The following is a 15,000-nucleotide window of genomic DNA, read 5'->3' as shown; positions in this document are numbered from 1 at the left end:
TAGCCTATAAAGCTTTAATTAATACTTGCGTTGATTTGATTTTGATTTATAGATAATAAAAATTCAAAAAGCATACTATACAAATTCTTACATTTTGACTGTATCTCATCACAGCAAGCTGACAGCTCGACGTGACTTTCATGTTTGTGTAGGCCTGACTGCCCTGAAAATGGCAATTTAAGAATGCATGTAGTCGGACTTTGGAGCTGAGCAATTTACAGAAATAGGTGGTGTGTGCCTTACAGAAATAAATGGCAATTTCTATTTAGTGATGAAAAATTGTGTTTTGACACTTTCTGTGCTCCATATTTGTGACACGAGCTGATCTGACCTGACTTGTTTGCGTGGTAGCACACATGCACACATGATGATTCTCTATAATAACTTTTTACTACATTGCAATGAACAAAGTAAAGGCAAAAAAGTGTTTATTTGTCAAACAAATTTGGATGCAATATGAGTCTCGGTCACCCGCGGTTATGGGTCAAGAAAAAATATTTGTAATGATATTCGGGTCATGTTTGGTCGGGTCGGTTAAATTAAATATGCCGTTAATTTTTTGTCATTTATATCGTAGGCCTACAAGTAATTGTCTTAAGAAAAGACAGACATCATTTGCAGCATCCCTAGATAATTTTATTTATTCCTTTATTTTTCTGTAATTTAATTTATTTGAGTTTTTATTTACTTTTCATTTGATTTGAAGTGTTTGTGCACCTTGTAATATTATTTTGTGTAATTGTGATTCTACTGTTTCATGTGTATCCTTCTGTATTCATTTGTATATTTGCTTTTGTCTTTAATAAAGCAGAGTTAAAAAAAAAAAAAAAAAAAAAAAAAATCATTTGCAGCATCCCCGATAAAACGCGATTCTATCCCCCACATTTTGTCACGAACATGTGGAAATGCTGGGAGTCAATTGACGTTGAAAGCGGGGTGCATGCACCAAGCCAGTTGTTGTTTCTGCGTAGACAGACCCTCTGCTACACTTGACATGCAGTTATGTTCTGTTCTCAGAGCTATGCTTTCTCTATGATCTGCAGCTTTTCTCGAACTGCAGCTGGCCTCGTCGACAGAGAATTAGGCTACTGAGCAGCGAAGTTTCCGATGCGATGCGTGCTTCCCAAGTCTGATCATTTGAAGCAAGATCGAATGGTATGGAACCATGGACAGAAAGAAAAATGAACTAAAAGTTTACCAAATCAGGAAATACTTCTTAATTTAATGTCATCAAGGCATATAGCCTACATTTGGTATGAGCATGCAATGTGTGCGTCCTTACGCAACGTATAAAGTGGTTAGTTGGAAAGCCCCACGTCTGCTCTTTCGTGCAATAAAGGTTTCATCTCGCTGCAATTTATAATCGCGGAGAAATGTAACAGAGAGGTGTGTTTTTGACACACTCAATCGAGCTCTATGGGGTTTGGTTTTTATTTTGGTCCATTGATGAAGTCGTTAATAAAGAGTTTCTTAATAATATTCTATGCCAGCTTGGGAGAGCTTCAATTAGGCATTAATACGAGGAACGGCTGAAACAGAATTTGTAGGAAAATCCTTAATTATTTTCAATGTTGAGTCAAATAGCCTAATTTTTGGATGAATGCTGACACGGAACATAAAAAGGTAGATTAAATGCATTTTTCCCAAATGCTGAGCAATCACGTGATTGCTCGGCATTTGGGAAACATGCATTTAGTCTACCTTTTTTCTGGTGCTTATGCACTGTAAAAAAGGATTTTAGAGGGTTGTAATTATAATCCCTACGAATGGGTTAAAAATTACTTTCGTATATTGATCAGCAACTGAAATCTATAATAAAGGGTAAATTCTACCTACATTACCTATTTTTTAGCAGTAACAAATTCTACCTAAGGGATGGTGGTAATTATAATCCCTACGAATGGGTTAAAATGTACTTACGTATATTGATCAGCAACTGAAATATATAATAAAGGGTAAATTCTACCTACATTACCTATCTTTTAACAGTAACAAATTCTACCTAATAAACGATCATAAATTATACCCAAAGACTCTTGCTCTATACTTGACGGTTAGAGGGACGTGTGCTCAGTTGATTGTCTGCTTATGGTGGAGCTGCTGAATTCAAGGTAAGCTGATTCCTGTTTGTCACGTTGCTTTGCTGTGTATCATAGGGAATGTGTAGTCGGGGTAACGTGCATGCATGCTTGAACCAGAAAGTTTGGACCATAGACTGTATAAAGGTTTGGACGGTCGTTCGTTTAGAAGGTTCAGAAATTCGCCCCCTCTGTGGGTGAAAGCTAGCATGCTAACATCACACATTGAAAGTCAATGGGCGAACTCGCTAGCAGTTACACTTTATATATTCGTTTAACATTCAAATGTAGTTCTGCTTGTTTCTGAGCACAAGGATTTGAAGGAATTGTGTTTACTTAACTGTCCAGTGTATGCTAACAACTTAATTCACTTCTCAATTTCAAACAAACTTCACTGGAAGCTAATATTCGATGCTAGCTTCATTAGGTTGCTAACTAGCTAACTTTCTATCGTCAGTTTAACATAACCATGTAGGCCTACACATTCTGTTGTGAATCATGCAAACATAACAATCATTGCCTGTCTGTCCTGTCCATTGCAGGTGTTGGACACGTCTGTTGGATACACACACAGCAGAAGCACTGAACTGTGTACATTCTTTTGAATGTTTTGTTATTTAGCCTTATGTTTCAGAAAACCAGTTGTGAAGTGATCAGGTGCAGACACATAAAGCACAAAGCAGAGTTGTATGAGTATACTTTTTGTTTGAGCAAACTCTTTGAATAGGCTATATTGTGAATATTTTGTATGATCCTTTTTGTATATTCTCTGTCATTTGATTGATTAAACAAGTTAACTTTCTCAATACAGTCTGCTGTGTCTGAAAACTTAACTGAATAGGTAGGCTCATAATTAATTAGTCATTTTAGCTAATTATTACTAGTAATTATTAAGTAGGTTAATAATGCCTAACAATCTAGAGTTAATATTACTCTATTATTTTGAGTAACTTTATTGAAAAAATCTTGGGTAAACTGTACCTAATTTATTTAAGTATTTCATAACTGTTGTATGTAGGTAGTCTTTACTCAAAATAATAGATTGACTTTACCCAACCAAAGCAGATGCAAATCCTCACCTTCGATAAATTGGGTAAATTCTATAGGTTGTTTTTTACAGTGTGTAGGTGTTACACAGGGGCAGGCTGTGTAATAACGGCGGGTGAACGTATATATTTTTGTTCCATATCTGTATTTTCCCTCTGTTATTGTAACAGCCAAACACACAACAGGTTCTTCCCGACATCGTAAGCCAAAAAACGAAGGGGGGGAAAAGACGATTTGTTCAACTCCACAGGTAGGCCTAGCTATCATAAACGTTAGCGCCGACTCGTCAACATAGAAAAATCCAGTGCCGGATTCGTCAATTGGATGCACCCAATGACGCTCTTCCTGTTCAACTGAAATACCTTCCTGTTCAACTGAAATGGCTTCCTGTTCAACTGAAATGGCTTCCTGTTCAACTGAAATCCTCTCACACACACATATGAAATCCTCTCACACATACATATGAAATCCTCTCACACACACATATGAAATCCTCTCACACATACATATGAAATCCTCTCACACACACATATGAAATCCTCTCACACATACATATGAAATCCTCTCACGCACACTACTGAAATCTGAAAAGCTGAACTGAAAGCAGTTCACTAGTGTGAATGAGAGGTTTCAGTATGGTGTATGAGAGGTTTCACGTGTGTGTATGAAAGTGTTTCAGTTGTGTATATGAGAGCGTTTCACTTGTGAGTGTGAGAGGTTTCAGTATGGTGTGTGAGAGGTTTCAGTATAGTGTGTGAGAGGTTTCAGTATGGTGTACGAGAGGCTTCACATGTGTGTATGAAAACGTTTCAGTTGTGTATATGAGAGCGTTTCACTTGTGTGTGCGAGAGGTTTCAGTATAGTGTGTGAGAGGTTTCAGTATAGTGTATGAGAGGTTTCACATGTGTGTATGAAAGCGTTTCAGGTGTGTGTATATGAGAACGTTTCACTTGTGCGTGTGAGAGGTTTCAGTATGGTGTGTGAGAGGTTTCACTTGAGCGTGTGAGAGGTTTCAGTATGGTGTGTGAGAGGTTTCAGTATAGTGTATGAGAGGTTTCACATGTGTGTATGAAAGCGTTTCAGGTGTGTGTATATGAGAGCGTTTCACTTGTGCGTGTGAGAGGTTTCAGTATGGTGTGTGAGAGGTTTCACTTGAGCGTGTGAGAGGTTTCAGTATGGTGTGTGAGAGGTTTCAGTATAGTGTATGAGAGGTTTCACATGTGTGTATGAAAGCGTTTCAGGTGTGTGTATAGAGCGTTTCACTTGTGCGTGTGAGAGGTTTCAGTATGGTGTGTGAGAGGTTTCACTTGAGCGTGTGAGAGGTTTCAGTATGGTGTGTGAGAGGTTTCAGTATAGTGCGTGAGAGGTTTCAGTATAGTGTGTGAGAGGTTTCAGTATAGTGTATGAGAGGTTTCACATGTGTTTATGAAAGCGTTTCAGGTGTGTATATGAGAGCATTTCACTTGTGCGTGTGACAGGTTTCAGTATGGTGTGTGAGAGGTTTCAGTATGGTGTGTGAGAGGTTTCAGTATAGTGCGTGAGAGGTTTCAGTATAGTGTGCGAGAGGTTTCAGTATAGTGTGTGAGAGGTAATTCTGAATAATGTCCTAAACGGCCCCTCATACCTATGACTGCCCTACCATCGCCTGCTGTGGTTCCCTGCCCGAATCTTTGGCCCTCGGATCTCAGCGACCCATCACCTTCCGAAATAACTAATGGATTACTAATGGACAATTTATTCCCTACACTGGACTATTTGAACGTTCATTCTCATTGTAACTTTCAAACTACAAATGACTGTACTGTAACTGACCCAAGGCAGATGGGTTGGGCCCTTGAGTCGTGGGTCTGTCTGAGGTTTCTTCCTATATGTATCTCCAATTCTAGGGAGTTTTTCCTTGCCCCTGTTACTCATGGGCTCTCTTTGAATGTCTAACACTCTGTAAAGCGCCTTGAGACATGTGTAATGTATTGGCGCTCTATAAGCGACATTAAATTGAATTGAATTGAGATAAATGTTGTGTGTGTGTTGTTGAATTTGTGTGAAGACGTGTCTATTATGTATTTTGTCTCCTTGTGTATCCAGACCACAGACACACAGACCAGTGTCTCCAGTGCCCAGCTGTGTGTCCATCAGAGGAGGCTCGTCCATTGAGGAAAGGGAGGACAATCCTCCCTAAACTTTTCAGGGAAATTAAAATAATAAAATATACATATATTTAACCAACTTCCTAACTAAATCAACATAGAACTAATTGCTTTTCAAACGCAATGTTACTGAAATTAGTCAAATTTGCGAAAGCGACCCCTATCGCAATTGAAAATTACTGCACGGAGGATCTTCCTCCTCAAGACCCCCATTAGCGCCCATTATAAACTCTCCAGACCCCCGCGGCTCGTGGATACCATTCAAGTGAATGGCCGAAGGGAGGAAGATCCTCCGCGGAAGTGGCTCCGTCAATGAACCAATCAGTGGAGCTCATGCTGCTAATATCCAATCAGAAATGCAGGATAACTGTACACATCAGTTGGCATGCCGCAGGAAAGTCGAGCATGTGGATCGAAAATTAACTTAATTAGCTTAATCATTTCAGTTGCTTAGTTGTTAATAAATCAAACGTTTGATTGAGCATCCAACTTTGTGTCACTCACTGGACTTACTAACAGGGTCAGAACGGCAGAAAGACGTATAAGAAACTCCAATAGCAAGCAGCTAGCTAGGGTAAGTCTGTCAGTTAACTTAGCAAAGGAGAGAGCAATGAAAATAGATGTTGCCTCGTACCTAGCAAATGAATGAACGTCTGAATGAAGACATTTCTGTAACTATTTAGGTCTAATTTAGTTGAAAACGAATTTAAGCTAATTTTAAGCCATTAACTAGCCAGGTTGAATCGTAGCCTTCACTAGCTGAACGTCATGTTGCCGTTTTGCACACTATCAACCTTTCATGAAAACGTGAGCCTCCATGAGCATATTAGGTGCTGTTGTCTAGGGCTACTTGAATATTTTTTAGCCTAGCCTAAATGTCTCTGTCTGTGTTATTGTTTTGGGTTAGATCATGATTGTGCAACTGGTTTGGGGGCATCAAAGTAGAGCCAGAATACTTTGCTTTAGAAGTTTGACACTTCTACCCAGCTGCTCACAATTCACGTTATCAATCGGCTGAAAACTATAAGAAATGTCAAAATAAAAGTCCTTGCACATTTTCAGTGCATGAATTATGTCTTGTAGTAAAGGGGTATAAAACAGTACAGGATACTAAAAGTATACCCCCCCCCCCCCCCCCCCCCCCCGCCACGCACACACCTTCCTCCGTTAATTCTGAGACCACCAGCCGCCACTGGTGTCCATGAAGAGTGACCATTCCATGGATCAGCCTATGAGACTCAGCAGTGGACCACAGTCTGATCCAAAGTGAGATTTTTGCTTTATACAAAAGTAGACAAGTGTGTGTGTGTGTGTGTGTGTGTGTGTTTGTGAGAGAGAGGGAGAGAGAGACAGAGGTTGATTGTGTGTGTGTGTGTGTGTGTGCGCGCGCTAGGGATGGCGAAAACGACACATTTTCTTGACCGACCACCGAGGCTCACAAGCCGGTTGAAACCGGTTAACCGATTCGTTTAAAATAAATTATGCTATTTGAAATAACAGCCACACAATTTCCCAACTCTCATCTCTCTGTCCCCCGCTCATACACACAGCCCCGGCGCCGCCCTTTCACTCACGTCACTTTTTTAAATCCCCTACAGCGCCAAACATGAGTCCTGCAAACCAAGGAGCTTGTAAGTGGAGGACAAATGGTTCCTTCGCTCCGAAAATGGTTTGGGTACAAAGGTGATCGCGTTGCAAATAAAGGCGTTTGTGTAGTGTTAGAAGCTCATTTGAAGCTGAAATGGCCGCAGCTCACTTATGAAAATGACAGCTCTGAAGAGACGCAGCTTAGTTTGAGGAAGTGCTAACAATAATAACGAAAGATGATCATTACCTTATTTGTTGCCATTGATGACCCTTCCTGAAATGTAATGTCTTTCCCAATCTAAGCCCATCTTATGTGGAAAGTTGCCTATACAACACGATAAAACCAATGGATAAAACAGCGCACTTCCAGATTGCAAAAGACGCACCGGCCACCGCTGTGACCTCGTGCCAAATGTTTTTATTGGTTTATTAAAAATTGAGTGTGAGGGATAATTTGTTAACTTCATGCAAAAAAAAGATCTTCTTGGAATGAGATGGCTAGCTGTAGTAGCGTTTAGTCCACTGTCTTTAGCCTAATTTAAAGATGCCTCTTTTTTTTTTTTTTTTTTTTAACCGACTAGCGACAACTTTGGTCGGTTAACGTGGATACGGTCAACCATCGGTCAAACAGTCACCGGTTAACATCCCTAGTGTGCGTGTGTGTGTGTGTGCGTGTGTGCGTGTGTGCGTGTGTGTTTGTGTGTGTGTGTGTGTGAAGAAGAGAGAAAGAGAGAGAGATTTTGTGTGTGTGTGTCATTGAGTTTGTGTGAAGATGTGTCGCTCAATCTATTATGTATTTTGTGTATTCAGACCACAGACACACAGACCAGTGTCTCCAGTGCCCAGCTGTGTGTCCATGAAGAGTGACCATTCCATGGATCAGCCTATGAGACTCAGCAGTGGACCACAGTCTGATCCAAAGTGAGATTTTAGCTTTTTCCCCATATACAGTACAGTTCAAAAGTAGACAGGTGTGTGTGTGTGTGTGTGTGTGTGTGTGTGTGTATGTGTGTGTGTGTGTGTGTGTGTGTGTGTGTGTGTGTGTGTGTGTGTGTGTGTGAGCGAGTTTTTGCCTGCAACACCACAATCGTCAAAGGGAGACGATCGCGCACATTCTAAATGGATGTGCTGCCTACAAAGGACTGTACATCGCGCGCCACGACCGTATTGTTGCATTGTCAGCGAAGGAGCTCCAAGACAATGCCAACTTTACTGCAATCCACCATAACTCAAAGATCAAGACAGACTGGTTCTCCCCCCCACATGAACAGCGCGCTACACTGCAAACGGCCATAAATAACTTACCAAATACACCCGACATAGTTGCAATTAATGAACACACCAAAACCGTTACAATAATAGAAATTGGTTGCTCTTTCGATGCTTACATGGACATCTGCTATGCTTCAAAACTGTTAAAATATCAACCATGGTACAATGTTTTCAGCAACTCTGGCTATTCCTGCAAAATCATTGCCTTTATTTTTGGTAGCTTAGGTCATGTGCACAAGATGTGTGTAAGAGGCCTGCAGATCTGTGGACTACCTAAGAACAAGCAAAATAGCTGGCAAAATATTGCTCTGTATCATCAGTAATTGGTAGCCTCTACATATGGAGGCGTAGGTGTCACCTTTACCCTTAGTGTGCATGATGGACTGTATTATTGGCTGCTGTTGCACACCTTTGTATCAAATTTGGATTATGCCATGATATATGCTTATCTTCTAATCCAAATAAAGAATTTAAAATGTGTGTGTGTGTGTGTGTGAGCGAGAGAGAGAGACAAAGAGAGAGAGAGAGCGAGAGAGAGAGAGAGAGAGGGGGAGAGGTTGTGTGTGTGTGTGTGTGTGTGTGTGAGTGTGAGTGAGGGAGAGAGAGGTTGTTTGTGTGTGTGTGTGTGTTTGTGTGTGTGTGTGTGTGTGTGAGAGAGAGAGAGGGAGAGAGAGGTTGTGTGTGTGTTTCTCTGTGTGTGTGTGTGTGTGTGTGTGTGTGTGTGTGTGTGTGTGTGAGGAAGAGAGAGAGATAAATGTTGTGTGTGTGTTGTTGAATTTGTGTGAAGATGTGTCTATTATGTATTTTGTCTCCTTGTGTATCCAGACCACAGACACACAGACCAGTATCTCCAGTGCCCAGCTGTGTGTCCATGAAGAGTGACCATTCCATGGATCAGCCTATGAGACTCAGCAGTGGACCACAGTCTGATCCAAAGTGAGATTTTTGCTTTTTACAAAAGTAGACAAGTGTGTGTTTGTGTTTGTGTTTGTGTTTGTGTTTGTGTTTGTGTTTGCGTGTGTGTGTGTGTGTATGTGTGTGCGTGCGTGCGTGCATGAGTGTGTGCGTGCATGTGTGCGTATGTGTGTGTGTTTGTGTTTGTGTTTGTGTTTGTGTGTGTGCGTGCGTGCGTGCGTGCGTGCATGTGTGCGTTTGTTCCATGCATGTGTGTGTGAATATGTGTGATCAAAGAATTGCTTTTTAGTCTTTTTGATTCTGTGGATTTACTGTATTAATGTAATTTTGTCTCTACAGAGTTTGGAGAAGCAGTCTAACTGCGCATGCTCCAGTCAACAGAGCTGAATTACCAGGTAAACAGAAGTCTTCAAATGTTTTTTTTTTTAACAATTACTCCTAAGGGACTGCTCCTAAGAACAAGACCCAGGGATATGTTTTAATATGTATTAATGTTATTCTGGACTCAAATATCAGTTAGTTGTGTTCAATGTCAACATGTTTAATTATTTAAATGTTTATGGCAAACAGACAAACATGTTCTGACCAGAGTACTGATGACCCATAAAGCCATCATGAAGAGGAGGTTTGAGAGCATATGTGAAGGCATCATAAGGTCAGGGACTCAAACACTCCTGAACAAGATCTACACAGAGCTCTACATCACAGAGGGAGAGAGTGAAGGGGTGAATAATGAGCATGAAGTTTGGCAGGTAGAGTCAGCATCCAGGCCACAAACCACAGAGGACACAGCAATCAACTGCAATGATATCTTCAAGCCCTTACCTGGACAGGAGAGACACATCAGAACTGTGATGACCAAGGGAATCGCTGGCATTGGAAAAACCGTCTCTGTACAGAAGTTTATCCTTGACTGGGCAGAGGAGAGAGCTAACCAGGATGTAGATTTCATGTTTGTGCTTCCGTTCCGTGAGCTGAATTTGGTCAGAGATGATCAGTACAGTCTTCACAGACTCCTGCTTGACTTCCACCCTGAGCTTAGAGAGCTACAGGATGCTGAATACAAAGACTGCTGTATTGTGTTCATCTTTGATGGTTTGGATGAGAGTCGACTTCCACTGAAATTCCAAGAAAATCAGAAGATTTCTGATGTGACCGAAACATCATCAAAGGATGTGCTGATGACGAGTCTCATTCAGGGAACTCTGCTTCCTTCTGCTTTCATCTGGATAACCTCCCGACCAGCAGCAGCCAGTCAGATCCCTTCTCAGTGCATCAATCAGGTGACAGAAGTACGAGGGTTCAATGACCCACAGAAGGAAGAGTATTTCAGGAAGAGGATCAGTGACCAGAATCAAGCCAACAGAATCATCTCACACATTAAGGCATCCAGGAGTCTCCACATCATGTGCCACATGCCAGTCTTCTGTTGGATCTCAGCCACTGTCCTTCAGCAGATACTGGAACAGGATGATGGGAAGGAAGCCCCCAAAACTCTGACTGAGATGTTCATACACTTCCTGCTCATCCAGACTACCAGGAAGAACCAGAAGTATCAAGAGGAAAGTGAGACAGATAGACAGAGGCTTCTGGAATCACACAAGGGTGTCATATTGAAACTGGCAGAGCTGGCTTTCAAGCATCTGGAGAATGGCAATCTCATGTTCTATGAGGAAGACCTGAGAGAGTGTGGCATTGATGTCAGTGAAGCTTCAGTGTACTCTGGCATGTGCACTGAGATCTTCAGGGAGGAATGTGTGTTTCACCACAAGAAGGTCTACTGCTTTGTCCATCTGAGCATCCAGGAGTTTCTAGCAGCCATGTTTGTGTTTCATTCCTACATGTCTGGAAATCTGGAGGAACTGAAATCTTTCCTCCCCAAAAGACGCGGAGACAATCAAGTGTCCCTTCCTTTGCATATCCTGTTGAAGAGAGCTGTGGACAAGGCTTTGGACAGCAATAATGGACACCTGGACCTTTTCGTCCGCTTCCTTGTAGGCATCTCAATGGAGAGCAATCAAGCCCTCTTGCAAGGCTTATTGAAAAACACACACAGCAGCTCAGAGTGTATCCAGAAAACATGCCAATACATCAAAGTTCTTAAGGGGAAGTCTCCTGAAAGATGCATCAATCTTCTTCACTGCTTATTTGAAATGAACGATCATTCTCTGCATCAAGAAGTCCAAACATATCTCAAATCTCCAGATGGCCTCTCATATGCATTGACACCTGCCCACTGTTCAGCACTGGCCCACATGTTTCTGATGTCTGATGAGGTGCTGGATGAGGTTGACTTGAGCAAATACAAAACATCAGAGGAGGGATGGATAGGGATGTTAGCTGTGAGATGCTGCAGGAAGGCTCTGTGAGTATGACAATACTTCAGTTCTGAGTTCATACATTTTATGTTTAGTGCGTAGTATGATAGTATTGAATCATACATGTAAGAGCTGGCATAACCAATAGATAAATCTCAACTTTGCACCTGTAACATGTATTTCACAAAACCTGATACGCCGCTATTTTGCATAGTGTCAGGATGTGGTCAACAGTTCTTAAGGCTTAAGATTCAGAATGCAGTTACAGTAATTCAGCACAAGCAGGGAAATAGTCATATACAGTAAGAGAATACACAAATTGAGACAAATTGCCAAGCGAGACTTTGTAGTTCAGTCCACAAACATAAAGGTACAGGACTACTGCGTTATTCCAAAAGCAGAGAAGATTTAAAAATTCAGTCCACGAGAGAGAAGACCACAAAGAGAAATAAATCAATTTGCAATAAGTAATCCAACACAAGTATTCCACACGGAAGTTCGGAACAGATTCGACCATGTGAGCTTGACCAAGTAGATCATGTTGAAGGTCAACTTACATTCTCAACAAGTGAGTCATTTTGGTGAATCCACTCATTACTGTAAATCACAGGTAAACTGAGAAGCTCAGGCAAACGTGTTTAAGAATAATGTCTCCACCTAGTGGTGACAATCAGGAACTGTTTGAGGTTAAGTACTTTATTATGTTTTCACTGGTAAATGAGACAGATACATGAGCTGTCCTTGATGTTGTATTCCATCATGAGATACTCCATCTCAGTATCAAATCAAATCAACATTATTATAAATTGTTAACAGAGCCTTCCTCATTAATGTGTTTGCATTATGAGAATGCCCCATCTCAGCACCAACAGGTGCACGTGTTATATGGAGGTGCATGGTATAAATGGGGTGCAAAACCATGTGATGTTCTTCGATAAATCAGATTTCTGCTCCTGCAGCTCTGGGTTAAAAACACTGTTCAGTATTTACTGGTGTTGTGTCTGTGGTTGGGCAGCGTTAACTCTGCATGGTATTCAGGGCTCATATACTGTATTATTCTGTCCTCTCCCCTAGTAGTATTGCCTGGCGCATACTGTATGTGGCGCAGTGATGCTATTTTCCTCGCTCACTCTTCTTGCATGACACATTACCTTTTTGTACTCTTTTGCCCCTCTTGCAGACTTGCTGGCTGTAAGCTAACAGAGAAGTCCTATGAGATTGTGGCCTCAGCTCTGCAGTCTGCAAACTCCCCCTTAAGAGAGCTGGACCTGAGTCAGAATGACCTGCAGGAGTCAGGAGAAAAGCTGCTCTCTGCTCTACAGAGTCCAAACTGTAAACTGGAGACTCTGAGGTCAGTAATATCTGCAATACTGATGTGATTTATACAAAGCACTGCAGTCATCAGTCAGTAATCAGCATACATGTTCTTCCATTAATAAAGGTACTGTACATGAGTACATGGGGTCCTCATCACTAATTGTTTAATTAGCACACCTGGTGTTCAGGGTCTTTACAAAAGTACTAAGATTGGCAGCAGCAGACCTGAGTGTTTGGTTTTGTTGGGTTTGGTATTTATTTTATTGTCTTTCTTCATTTAGCACTCAATGCATCCATACGTTTGCCTGCACCACTCTCTACTGACATATTCAAGGTTTTGACATTGTTTTGTCTGTTATGATAAGTGTTCTAAAAAAAACAATTGTGTTAACTTATTCACGTGTGGCGAGTGCCCTTCGCTTTTGTCCTTCTGAGCCAGGATAAAATGTACAAGTACTGAACATGATGTTCTATGGAGGTGCATGGTTTAAATGGGGTCTGAAACACTGAATATGATATTCTCTAGTCTGACCTGTTTAAATATATCAGATTTCTGCAGCTCTGGGTTAATCACACTGTTCAGTCTTTAGTGGTGTTGTGTCTGGTTGGACAGCGTTAACTATTCATGGTATTCAGGGCTCATACTGTATTCTGTCTTCTCTTCCTCCTTAGTAGTGTTGATTTGGCATACTGCATAGCCTACTGTATGGGGAAGTTATATTAATTGTCCTCTCTCATTTTCTCTAGAGATTTAAACACGACACATTACCCTTTAATACTATTTTACCTCTCTTGCAGACTTGCTGACTGTAAGCTAACAGAGACGTCCTGTGAAATTGTGGCCTCAGCTCTGCAGTCTGCAAACTCCCCTTTAAGAGAGCTGGACCTGAGTCAGAATGACCTGCAGAAGTCAGGAGAAAAACTGGCCTCTGCTCTTCTGAGTCCAAACTGCAAACTGGAGACACTGAGGTCAGTAATATTGTAGAGCTGTGAGCTGTGAGCAGTACTCATCCATTTCCTGCGGAGACTGAGAGTGTTTTGGGGTTTGTGAGAGCATCATGTTAATTTGTTATAGAGCCACCATAGAGTCCATCTTGCACTATGGCATCACCAGCTGGTTTGGACATCTGACAGTTAAGTTCAAGGCCCAGCCAGGTAATGTGGTCAGAACAGCTGGACAAATGATGGAGTCCCTTCTCCCCTCACTCTCCAAGACATATCTGAGCAGTCCACTCTACAGCAGGCTGACAGAATTCTCTGACCCCTCCCATGTGCTGTACCAAGAATATGAGCTTATGAACACAGGAAGGAGGTACAGGGTCCCTTTCTGTTTAGCACAATCACTACAAACATTCCTCTGTCCCCCTGTCAGTCAACATGATGAATGGGCAACGTGGGCAGAACAGTAGGAAGGCCCAAAACCAATACTAAGTGCTGAGTAGGGGGCTGTGTATGGGGGCTGAACTGAGTGGAGATGTGCTGAGGCTGTGGTGTATGGATGTGCTGTGTGTGACTGGAGAGTACAGAGAGAGAGAGAGAGAGAGAGAGAGAGAGAGAGAGAGAGAGAGAGAGAGAGTGAGTGTCTACTTTGGGACTGTGCTCAATGGGACTCTGTGGTAGAGAGTGCTATTTATGGGCTATTTATTGGCCTTTTAACATGATGGGAGTGTCATTTATGGCATGACAGATGGCTGTGAATGTGTGCCCTTTTTGTATTTTACTGCCCACATGACACTACAAGACAACAACAACAAGTTGTTTACATGGCTGCAGAGTGTGTAATGTAGTGTTTCTCCAGTCCATGTCCCTGCTGTGTACATAATGTGAGTGCAACACACATCTGTGTCTGTGTCCATCCTCATGAGATACAGTGACCTCATGGTGCTGAAGGATGGCCTGAAAATGTCTAGTTTTCAAGGACTGACCTTCCACTCTCCTTTGAAACAGACTCAACCTGTGCCACCTCTCTAAAGCAAGCTGTGAAATGATGGCATCCGTGCTGCAAAGTGCACCTTCCCATCTGAGAGAACTGGACATGAGCAACAATGACCTGCAGGATGAAGGAGTGGAGCTGTTCTGTGCAGGACTAAGAGATCCACAATGCAAGCTGGACACACTGAGGTCAGTAATTAGGAATGTTATGTAATATAGTCTTTTACCCACCACATAGTAAGAAACACCAGTGTGCCTGTGTGTGATGTCAAATTGGACATCTGTGAATATTTTTAATGATTTGCACTTATAATGCCAAATGGCGACATTTAGGGAGTGTCAGTCAAATTGACTGAATATGCAAATGGTTTGTACACCTTCAATGCA

General features: G+C 41.7%; 1 protein-coding gene across 1 annotated transcript in view; it reads left to right on the top strand.

The window, feature by feature from the left end:
* The first annotated feature begins 8,869 nt into the window (after window positions 1-8,869).
* LOC134077851 (NACHT, LRR and PYD domains-containing protein 12-like) overlaps window positions 8,870-15,000 on the top strand; it is an 11,854-nt gene continuing 5,723 nt past the window's right edge. The window contains exons 1-6 of the mRNA XM_062533487.1: window positions 8,870-9,067; window positions 9,386-9,441; window positions 9,617-11,411; window positions 12,545-12,601; window positions 13,480-13,650; window positions 14,629-14,802. Coding sequence (XP_062389471.1) covers window positions 8,919-9,067; window positions 9,386-9,441; window positions 9,617-11,411; window positions 12,545-12,601; window positions 13,480-13,650; window positions 14,629-14,802 — 2,402 coding nt within the window. The 5' untranslated portion in view covers window positions 8,870-8,918. The remainder of the gene's footprint in view (window positions 9,068-9,385; window positions 9,442-9,616; window positions 11,412-12,544; window positions 12,602-13,479; window positions 13,651-14,628; window positions 14,803-15,000) is intronic.

The sequence above is a fragment of the Sardina pilchardus genome, chromosome 1 (genome assembly GCF_963854185.1).
Source record: "Sardina pilchardus chromosome 1, fSarPil1.1, whole genome shotgun sequence".
NCBI lineage: Eukaryota > Metazoa > Chordata > Actinopteri > Clupeiformes > Clupeidae > Sardina > Sardina pilchardus.
This window is presented reverse-complemented; position numbering and strand designations above follow the sequence as displayed.